The sequence below is a fragment of the Oryctolagus cuniculus genome, chromosome 11 (genome assembly GCF_051225735.1).
Source record: "Oryctolagus cuniculus isolate XC-2025 breed Fujian yellow rabbit chromosome 11, ASM5122573v1, whole genome shotgun sequence".
NCBI classification, from domain to species: Eukaryota; Metazoa; Chordata; class Mammalia; order Lagomorpha; family Leporidae; genus Oryctolagus; species Oryctolagus cuniculus.
The window spans coordinates 49,693,581-49,704,781 of NC_142877.1; the positions used below are offsets into that span (position 1 = coordinate 49,693,581).

Genomic DNA, 11,201 nt, shown 5'->3' on the forward strand with positions numbered 1-11,201 from the left:
GTAAGTTCTTTGTTAAGTGTTTTGTGGATTGCACCAGTGAAGCCATCCACAGATTTCTTTGTTGAAAAGGTTTTGAGGGGTTGGTGCTGTGGCATAGCAAGTAATGCTGCCGCCTACAGTGCCAGCATCCCATATGGGCACCAGTTGGAGACCCGGCTGCTCTTTTTTTTTTTTTTTTTTGACAGGCAGAGTGGACAGTGAGAGACAGACAGAGAGAAAGGTCTTCCTTTGCCATTGGTGGCGCACCGCGCTGATCCGATGGCAGGAGCCAGGTACCTATCCTGGTCTCCCATGGGGTGCAGGGCCCAAGTACTTGGACCATCCTCCACTGCACTCCCGGGCCACAGCAGAGAGCTGGCCTGGAAGAGGGGCAACCGGGACAGAATCCGGCGCCCCCATCGGGATTTGGGACTTAATTTGTGGCTTAACATGGAGTCTGTTCTGGAAAATGTCCTGTGTGCACATGGGAAGAGTGTGTTGCATAGAATGATGCGTGTGTGTGTCAGAGCTAAGTCTTCTTTAATCTCTCTTCTGTCTGGTTCATTTTCCATTATTGTGAGTGGGGTATTGAAGTACCTAGCTATTATTGAAGAACTGTTTCCCTTCATTTCTTATATTTTGATGAACTGTTATTAGAGGGTAACTTTATGATTGTTACATGAGGTTAATTCAGAAAGTTTATGGAGAAATTAGATTATAAGATGATTTTATTTTTGTGTAATTTTTTTTTGAAATCTTAGTTTTTTTGTGCTATATATTTTCCATGAAGTTTCTGAAGAGCCATCATATCTTCTTGCTGCAAGTAACCTGTATTAATGTATAATATTCTTAGTCTTACAAACTGTCTGGGTTTTGTGTAATGTTGGTCTTTGTAGAGCATTTCAGAACCTCTTTTCTGATTCTTTCACTTCCAGTCTACTGATGTCTCTTACAGACAACATACAGTTAATTGGATCTTGTATTTTTGGCCATCTGCTCATCTTTGTCTTGATTAAAGCTTTAATCCATTAACGCTTAAACTGATTGCTGATAAGCAGTAATAACTGGCACTTTGGTGTTTTCTATATGCCTTTTCATTTTTTTCTCCTTTTCTTCCTGTATTTCTTTTATGTTTATTTGACTTTTTTGTGTGTGAAACATTTCCTTTCTCTCCTTTGATGTATATATATATATATATTAAAGATTTATAGAGAGACAGAGGCAGAGTTAGAGGCAGAGTTAGAGGCAGAGAGAGAGAGAGAGAGAGAGAGATCTTCTGTCTGCTGGCTCACTCCCCAGATGGCTGCAATGGGTGAAGCTATACCGATTCAAAGTCAAGAGCCAGGAGCTTTCAGGTCTCCCATGCAATGCAGGGACCCAAGGACTTAGGCTATCTTCTTCTGTTTTCCCAGACCATAGCAGAGAGCTGTATTGGAAGTGGAGCAGCTGGGTCTCAAACCAGCGCCCCTATGGGATGCTGGCAATGCAGGTTGTGGCTTTACTCGCTAAGCCACAGCATTGGCCCCACTTTTTGTGTATATTGTGTAACTTTTTTTGTGGATACCATAGGGATTACATTTAACATCCTAAAGTTATGACACTCCATTTTGAATTTACAGCGGTTCAGCTTCCATAGTATGGAAGAACTCTCATTTTTTTATCTCAAAATTTTTTTAAGATTTTTTTTTCTTTAAATTAATTTGAAGGATTTACATAAAGAGAGGAAGAGATGCACGCACATAGAGATTTTCTATCCATTAGTTCATGCCCTAAATGGCTGCAGCAGCTAGGTCTGGGCCAAGCTGAAGCCAGGAGTCAGAGCTTCTTCTGGGTCTCCCATGCGAGTGCAGGGCCTAAGCACTTGGGCCGTTTTCCACAGCGTTCCCAGGCACATAAGCAGATCAGAAGTGGAACAGCTGGAACTTGAACTGCTGGTGCCCATATGGGATGGCACCGGGAGAGGCACAACTTTACCTGCTATGCCATAATGCCGCCCCAAGAACTCTGAGCTTTTAAAGCTCCATCCCTCCTACTTTCAGTCGATGATCACAGTATTACATCTTTATTTACTGTGTGCCCATAAACATAAGTTAGTAAATCTTTTAAATGTATTAATCTCTTAAATTATGTAGAAAATAAAATGTAGAGTTACACAACAAAGTTACAGTCATACTAGCTTTTTTTAAATTCAGCACCATGATGTTTATTTTTTTTATAAAGATTTATTTTATTTATTTGAAAGAGTTACAAAGAGAATTAGAAACAGAGAGAGAGGTCTTCCATCCTGTGGTTCACTCCCCAAATGGCTTCAATGGCTGGAGCTGGGCTGATCTGAAGCCAAGAGCCAGGTGCTTTTTCTGGGTCTACCACATGAGTGCAGGGGCCCAAACACTTGGACCATCTTCTGCTGCTTTCCCAGGCTATTAGCAGGGAGCTGGATTGGAAGTGGAGCAGCTGGGACTTGAACTGGCATGCATATGGAATGCTGGCGCTGTAGGCTGGGGCTTTAACCCAGTGTGCCCTAGCACCAGTCTCCTGTACTATCTTCTATACTAATATTTTTAATGTATGAGTCCCTTAAATCATGTAGAAACAAAAGGTAAAGTTACAAATTGTTGTTACAGTAATGCTAGCTTTTATAATTGTCCATCTTTTTAGTGTGTCCACTGTGTTGATATCGCAAAGTATCTGCTACTGAGTAAATTTATAAAGAACAGGAGCTTAGAGGCTAAGTCCTAGGTCCTGTCTCCAGCTGGTTGTGTTTCTGATGAGGGTGCCTTGAACTTGTGTCCTCTGGAGGGGAGGAGGGCTGCCATGTCCTCAGTGTCCTCATGTGTCCAAAGGAGGAAGGGCAGTGGGGACCAGTTTCCTGTCACCAAGCCCTTTCCTGACACATGAACCCACTCCTGAGGGCAGAGCCTCAGCTTGTGCTGTAGTTGCATTGGGATTTGAGAGGACAGCACTTGGTGTACTCCCAGCATCTGTGTTTGTTGAGATTGTTCTTTTTCCCACACAGCTTCAGGTTACTGACACGTCCTTTCATTTTGCCGAGCACGACTTCTTAGGGCATTTCTTGTAGGATGGGACTAGTGATAAACTCCTTCAGCTTTCGCTTCTCTGAGAGCATCTTAATTTTTTCCTTACTTAGTTCTTACATTTTTGTTTATTTTCATTTATTTGAAAGGTAAAGAGACAGAGAAACTTTCCGCTGGTTTATTCTCCAAATACCCCCAACAACCAGAACTCACTCGAGGTCTCCCACATGGGTGTGCATTACCAGGAAGCTGGACGAGAAGTGGAAATGTGGACTCAAACCCAGGCACTCCCACGTGGGAAGTGGGTGTCACATTTGGTGACTTCATTGCTATCCCAAATGCCTGCCCTTTCCCTACTTCTGAAGGACAGTTTTGCTGTCCTTTTTGTTTTGACAGTGGTGTTCCTTCAGCACTTGGACTATATTGAACCTGTGTCTTTCCACTCAAATTTCTGGTGAGAAATTTGGAAGTCTTGTTGAAGATCTTACATGTGATGTCATGCTTTGCTCAGTGCTTTCAGGTGCTCTCTTTTGTCATTGGAAAGTTTGATTATAAAGTGTCCTGGTTTGGGTCTCTGAGTTCATCTTCCTTGGAGATATTGAACTTCTTGGCTGGTGTTTGCATGTCTTGTATCAGTCTTGGGAAACTTGGGCCTTGTGTCCTTGCCTTTTCTCGCTGCTCCTTTGCCTGTCCTGTCCCTGGCACTCCTGCACTGACTGTCGGCTCTCTGGGTTGCATCCACAGGGGATCTTAGGCTCTGTCCTTTTCCTTAATCTTTTTTCTTTCTGTTCCTTAGACTCACTCTGTTGTCCTGATTCTTGTGGCTCCTCTTATCTTTGTTTGCATCCTTCCCGAGAAGTTTTCATTTCACTTCTCGAGGAGGCAAACACCTACTACATCCTTTAAGTGAATAGTGAATGGAGACATTTATAGTTGACAGATGTGGATAACATCTGGACTCCTTGATCAATTTTTTTAAAGATTTATTTATTTTACTTGAAAGGCAGAGTTACAGAGAGGCAGAGGCAGAGAGAGGGAGGGAGAGAGAGAGAGAAATAGGAGAGAGAGAGAGAGGTCTTCCATCCACTGGTTCACTCCCCAAATAGCCACCACAGCTGGAGCTGGGCTGATCTGAAGCCAGGAGCCAGTAGCTTCCTCCAGGTCTCCCATGCAGGTGCTTGGGCCATCTTCTACTGCTTTCTCGGGCCATATCAGAGAGCTGGATTGGAAGTAGAGCAGCCAGGAGTTGAACCAGTGCCCATGTGGGATGCTGGCACTGCAGGCGTTAGCTTTACCTGCTATGCCACAGTATCAGCTCCTCCTGATCAATCTTAGTATCCAAAAAGGGACATCCTGACACTCTGGGTTTCATGTGATCTTGTAACAGAAGGTCAGACCACATCTGATCAAGACTCTAGACTTAACCTGTAGTGTAGAGAAAATTCAAACTGAGGAACTTGATAAATGATGTCACAGAAATCCACAACAAAGTGTTGATTATGGGAAAATGTACTAGACTCTCAACGTAGAATTTTCAACAATCACATTGCCAAGAAGAAGGCAAAAAGTGCTCTCTGGGAGGAGCTGATGCTGTGGCATAGCGGGTAAAGCTAATGGCTGCAGTGCTAGCATCCCACATGGGCACTGGTTCAACTCCCGGCTGCTCTAATGGGAGGGAACCCTTATAAGGCATAACAAAAACGTGATATGCAACTCTTGTTGGATTTTTATTTTAACAAGGAAACTTAAGGAAAAATTACTGAGATAAGTGAGGTAAGTGGAGAAATTTGGATACTGACTGAATATTATATGATATTAAAAAAGTTATTAAGATGAGATAATAAGGGCTGGCATTGTGGCATAGTGAGTTAAATTGCTGGCTGTGACACTGTCATCCCATACAGGTACCAGTTCGAATCCAGGTGCTCAGCCTCTGATCCAGCTCCCTGATAATGCACCTGGGAAAGCAGTGGAAGATGGCCCAAGTACCTGGGTCCCTGCCACTCACATGGCAGACCCAGATGAAGTTCCAGGCTCCTGGCGTCGGCCTGGCCCAGCCCTGACCATTGCAGCCATTTGGGGACTGAAACAGCAGATGGAAAATCTCTTTCTCTGTCTCTCATTCTGCCTTTCAAATAATTTTTTTAAAAAATGAGATAATAGTATTGAGATTACATTTTTCAAAGCTTACTTTGTAGAAATAGACAGTAAAATAATTCAGCAGTGAGTGAGGAGAACATGGCCCTGTTGATAGTTGCTGAAACCAGTTAAGGAATCTATAGAGTGATGGTCTTTATTTTGTAATATGTTCAGGATTTTCCATAACAAAAGTCTATTCAAGGAAGCAAATAAGTGATAGTAGGGAGATTTTTCTAGAATAATGTTTCTCAGTCTAAGTTAAAATACATTGGGATTCTTTGAAAGGCTCTAGAGGAACCCTGGAGGGTGATGAAGTCACCTGGAGAAGCAGAAGACAGAGTGACTCACTGCAGGCGCGGCTTCCGTGCAGGGCAGCAGCAGAGTTAACTCTGGCCTGGATTCCTGCAGCAGCACTGAGCACAGTGCCCTGACTGTGACCTTCAACTGGGAGTGCTCTGGAAGGTTCTTTGCTCTTGCAGAATCAGTTGTCATAGGGCTGCCTCCCCACTGTAGCTCAGAACCCTCCCGGTCTGTCACAGGAAGCTACACCTGCTCTTCATGCTGTACTTACTGTTAAGTTCTTGATAGGGAGTCTGACTACTAAAGGAGTTTGGAAGAATCCCTTCCCAAAACTGAAATTTTGCTGACTTAACCGTGTCTTATTCTCAGATACTGATAATTTATGGGAGGGATCTATAAGCAGGAGGTTGGAGTGGAACTAAAACCATCTTTGTAGATGGGTACTTCAAATGCTTGTTTTTTGTTTTTGTTCCCACCCCCCCCAAGGGCTTAGCTATAGTTTTTTTTTTTTTTTTTTTTTAACTTTTATTTAATGAATATAAATTTCCAAAGTACAGCTTATGGATTACAATGGCTCCCCCCCCCCATAACTTCCCTCCCACCCGCAACCCTCCCCTTTTCCGCTCCCTCTCCCCTTCCATTCATATCAAGATTCATTTTCAATTCTCTTTATATACAGAAGATCAGTTTAGCATATATTAAGTAAAGATTTCAACAGTTTGCACCCACACAGAAACACAAAGTGAAAAATACTGTTTGAGTACTAGTTATAGCATTAAATCACAATGTACAGAACATTAAGGACAGAGATCCTACATGAGGAGTAAGTGCACAGTGACTCCTGTTGTTGACTTAACAAATTGACACTCTTGTTTATGGCGTCAGTAATCACCCTAGGCTCTTGTCATGAGTTGCCAAGGCTATGGAAGCCTTTTGAGTTCACCGACTCTGACATATTTAGACAAGGCCATAGTCAAAGTGGAAGCTCTCTCCTCCCTTCAGAGAAAGGTACCTCTTTCTTTGATGGCCTGTTCTTTCCACTGGGATCTCACTCGCAGAGATCTTTTAGGTGTTTGTTTGTTTGTTTGTTTGTTTTTTGCCAGAATGTCTTGGCTTTCCATGCCTGAAATATTCTCATGGGCTTTTCAGCCGGATCCGCATGCCTTAAGGGTTGATTCTGAGGCCAGAGTGCTGTTAGGACATCCGCCATTGTATGAGTCTGCTGTGTATCCCGCTTGCCATGTTGGATCGTTCTCTCCCTGTTTTTATTCTATCAGTTAGTATTTTCAGACACTAGTCTTGTTTATGTGATCCCTTTGGTTCTTAGTCCTATCATTATGATCAATTGTGAACAGAAATTGATCACTTGGACTAGTGAGATGGCATTGGTACATGCCACCTTGATGGGATTGAATTGGAATCCCCTGGTATGTTTCTAACTCTACCATTTGGGGCAAGTCAGCCTGAGCATGTCCCAAATTGCACATCTCTTCCCTCTCTCATTCCCACTCTTATATTTAACAGCGATCACTTTTCAGTTAAGTTTCAACACTTAAGAATAACTGTGTATTGATTACAGTATTCAACCAAAAGTATTAAGTAGAACAAAAAAAATACTAAAAGTGATAAAGTATTAAGTTGTTCATCAACAGTCAGGGCAAGGGCTGATCAAGTTACTGTTTCTCATAGCGTTCATTTCACTTTAACAGGTTTCCTTTTTGGTGCTCGGTTAGTTGTTACCGATCAGGGAGAACATATGATATTTATCCCTTTTGGACTGGCTTATTTCACTCAGCATAATGTTTTCCAAATTCCTAACAGGGATCACTTTTCAGTTAAAATTTAAACACCTAAGAATCAAATGCTTGGTTTTTGAGAACTTGCAGAGGGAAGGGGATCCAGTGGTGCTATCTCCCCTTTCCCAGCTGCCTCGGTTTCTGGGCTGTCCACGCTGGCATACATGTACCTCTGCAGAGTTCTCTGCTCTTGTATCTCTTTATCCAGATGGGACGATTGGAAGCATTAGCGTTCCATAGTAGCTAGACTAGGCCTAGTGCATAGAGAGGAAACAGACAGAAAGTCTGGAACTTTTGACTGTTTGGGTGTGTGCTGAATGCCTGTTTGCATATTGGTTACTTCATACATATTAAGAAATATTTTAGATAAAGCATTGATTCTTTTCCTCTCAGGTGCGGTGTCTAAAAGACTACGGAGAATTTGAAGTTGATGATGGCACTTCAGTCTTACTAAAAAAGAATAGCCAGGTATTTCTTTTGTCTTCATATACTCTAAATTTTTGTAAGAGAGTTGAATGGTGGACCTTGTTGGGGTCAGTAGCAAAATAAATAAATATCACTTGTGGTGATCATTGGGATTATGCTAAGTGTAAGATACTCTGTAGTTTTGCCAAATACTAAGACTGGAAGCAGATGTTTTATGTGGTGAGAAAATGCTAATTTGCTGGGTGGTGCTTGTTTTCCACACTAAGCATTTTCCAGGGAAATTACCATCATGGGGCATATTCTAGTCAAGTGGTAGATCATTATCCAGGGACTGTTAAACTGCCAAACTCACCTTCTTTGAATTATAACTTATAAGAACAGTTGCTGTGCACTCATTTTTAGCCTGTACTTCCTCTTTTAAATCCTGGTTGTTTAATAAGCAGTGATACAGATCAAGAATTTGTAGGTGTGTCTGTTGTGGCACAGCAGGTTAAGCTGCAGCTTGCAACACTGGCATCCCATATTAGAGCAGCAATTCAAGTCCCAACTGTTCCGCTTCCAAGCCACCTCCCTGCTGATGTACCTGGGAAAGCAACAGATGATGGTTCAAGTCCTTGGGCCTCTGCCATCCACATGGGAGACCCAGATGGAGTCCTGGCTCCTGGCTTCAGCTTGACCCGGCCCCAACTTTTGTGGGCATTTGGAGAGTAAACCAGCAGATTTAAGATATCTCTGTCTCTTGCTCTTTGTCACTCAGCCTTTCAAATAAATAAATCATAAAAAAATAACTTTTAAGTATTTAGTATCTAAATACAACAGAATTTAACAGGGAAAGAATGAAATTGTGAAACCGTAGCTTAAGCTAAATTTTTTCTTATAAAAAAATCTCAGTATATTGTTTCCTTAGAAACCTTCAGATTCACGCTAAGTGGATTTCTGTTAGCTCAATTTATTTAAGCTGTACCAGTTTTCTGAAGGTGATAAAGATCATCTGTGTGATATAACGGGCTAAAGGGAAACATTTTGTTACCATAATTCTTTACATTTGTCAATATGGCAAACACAGTTTCTTTTTGACCAGAAATGAGAACTACTCCTCCCCCCACCCTTTTTAATTTAAATTTTTTTAGGGACAGAGACAGAGCTCCCATCTGATGGCTCACCACCCAAATGCCTGCAAATGCCAGGGCTGGGCCAGGGCCAAAGGCCTGAAGTTGGAACAACTGAGGGTTCCCAAGATGGTGTCAGAAACCCAATCACTTGAGCTTTCATCATTGTTCATGTTAGCAGGAAGCCAGAGTTGGGAGCCAGAGCTGGGGATCCAACTCAGGCAATCCGGTATGGGATGCAGGAGTCTTAACCACTAGGCCAAATGCACCCACCTGCCCTCCACCCCACCACCTTGGATTTCTCTGAATGGCAGAGAGAAAGTGAGGTCCTCCATTTGCTGGTTCACTTCCCAGATGGCCACGACAGCCAAGGCTGGGCTGGGCTGAAGCCAGGAGCTGGGATCTAAATCTGAATCTTGTCAACATGGGAGGCAGAGACCCAAGTACTGCTGCCTCCCAGCGTGCTCGTTAGAAGGAAGCTGGATTGGAAGCAAAGGAGCTTGGACTGTAACCAAGCACTGCAGTATGGGATGCAGGCATCCTAGGCAGTGTCTTAAGCACTGTGCCAGATATCCACAGCCCTCACCCCTTTTAACAGCAGTATTAGAATAACTTAAGGGAAGGACTTAATGTGTTTGTGTCATTTTTTTCCATGTTTTTAATGCTTTTGAGAAACTGAGTTAACAAGTTGGACAACAGTCTTGGCCTGTGTGTCTTCCTGATTGCTTTCGAGAATCGGGTCACAGGTCTCCCGTGAGGCAGGACTTCCAGGTGCACACAGCCACTGAGGTTAACATTTTGCTTCCTTGAGTAGTTTTGATAACCTTTCCTGCTACAGTGGTTTTTGTAAGTCTTCACTCATCACGTCTTCGAGATGTCTTTGATCACCTGTGAGCTTGGGTGATCCTCCTGGCTTGCTTCTGGATGTGCTCACTCTGGAGCAGAGTGAATGCTCACTTTGGTTTGAAGAGGGAGGAGGCCTCTTTCCTGCCTGCCTTTGGCCCTCTCAGGAGGACCCAGGACAACCATGACTGGGTGCCAGTGTCTTCCACAAAGCATGTGAACAGCAGCCACACTGCAGGTTACAGGAATGCAGAGAGAAGCTGCTGCTTCGTCAGGAACGGATAAGTGTTCAGACTCGGGTTTTTTTTTTTTTTTTTTTTTTTGACAGGCAGAGTGGACAGTGAGAGAGAGAGACAGAGAGAAAGGTCTTCCTTTTGCCGTTGGTTCACCCTCCAATGGCCGCCGCGGCCGGCGCGCTGCAGCCGGCGCACCGCGCTGATCCGATGGCAGGAGCCAGGAGCCAGGTGCTTTTCCTGGTCTCCCATGGGGTGCAGGGCCCAAGCACCTGGGCCATCCTCCACTGCAGTCCCTGGCCACAGCAGAGAGCTGGCCTGGAAGAGGGGCAACCGGGACAGAATCCGGCGCCCCAACCGGGACTAGAACCCGGTGTGCCGGTGCCGCTAGGCGGAGGATTAGCCTAGTGAGCCGCGGCGCCGGCCCCAGACTCGGTTTTAAGGGCGTGTGGCAGCACGTGTCATCTGGTCCCCGAGACTGTGCCTGGGTTCAGAAGTGCACACACTAAGGAGAGTACCTGCCAGAATCCAGAAGTTTTTCGTGAATTGAGCAAACCAGGAAGTCAGAATTCAGTCCCACTGTAAGTGCCATCAGTTCCAGTGATTTTTCAGCAAACATTAAAGTTTAGCTTTTAACTGCTTAGCTGCGGCAGTTTGAAAAATACATAATCAGTTACTGCTTTGTAGTGATGTAAAAAGTAATTTACAATTCCTTTCCAACCCAGTCTTACCTCTCACCTTTTTTTTTTCCTCAGCACTTTTTACCTCGGTGGAAGTGTGAGCAGCTGATCAGACAGGGAGTGCTGGAACATGTCCTGTCATGACCACACACTGGGGCCCACTGTGCCCACTGCTGAGAGCGAGGTTGAAACATCTACACTTGGCCAGAGCTCACCACCTGCCCCTCTCTCCTTAATGCTGGGAGTCACAGAAGTTCGCCAAGAAAACCAGGAGCACTTGAACAGGGAGCATAGTTGGCTGTTAAAAGACCCTTGTCTTTCTATGTTGTATGTCGTTCTTCCTACTCCTTTTTGTAGTACACGGTACTTGTAATCATAGCATTACTACAGTGTGCTTTGAAAATGAAAATAAACATTGTTAACATTTGGATCTCTTTTTAAGCTGTGGGAGTCACCTACCTGTACAGGTAGAAGGCTGCTCCCTGCATATTGATGTTTCCTGATGTATACCTTGTGCACACCGGGCAGCTGGACTGCAAGGCTTCAGATTCCTGGGGTAGGTGATCCTGGTCTGCACAGACTTTTAGTGTACTGACTGCTTAATGGCAACCGGATTTAACACCTGGCTGTTTGGGGAGGAAGCAGGGAAGGACATGATAGG

General features: G+C 43.9%; 1 protein-coding gene across 1 annotated transcript in view; it reads left to right on the forward strand.

Moving 5' to 3' along the window:
* Nucleotides 1-10,970, forward strand: part of GINS1 (GINS complex subunit 1) — a 37,059-nt gene extending 26,089 nt beyond the window's left edge. Inside the window, exons 6-7 of the mRNA XM_051834447.3 lie at nt 7,643-7,717; nt 10,616-10,970. Of these exons, the coding sequence (XP_051690407.3) occupies nt 7,643-7,717; nt 10,616-10,684 (144 nt within the window). The 3' untranslated portion in view covers nt 10,685-10,970. The remainder of the gene's footprint in view (nt 1-7,642; nt 7,718-10,615) is intronic.
* Nucleotides 10,971-11,201: the final 231 nt, after the last annotated feature.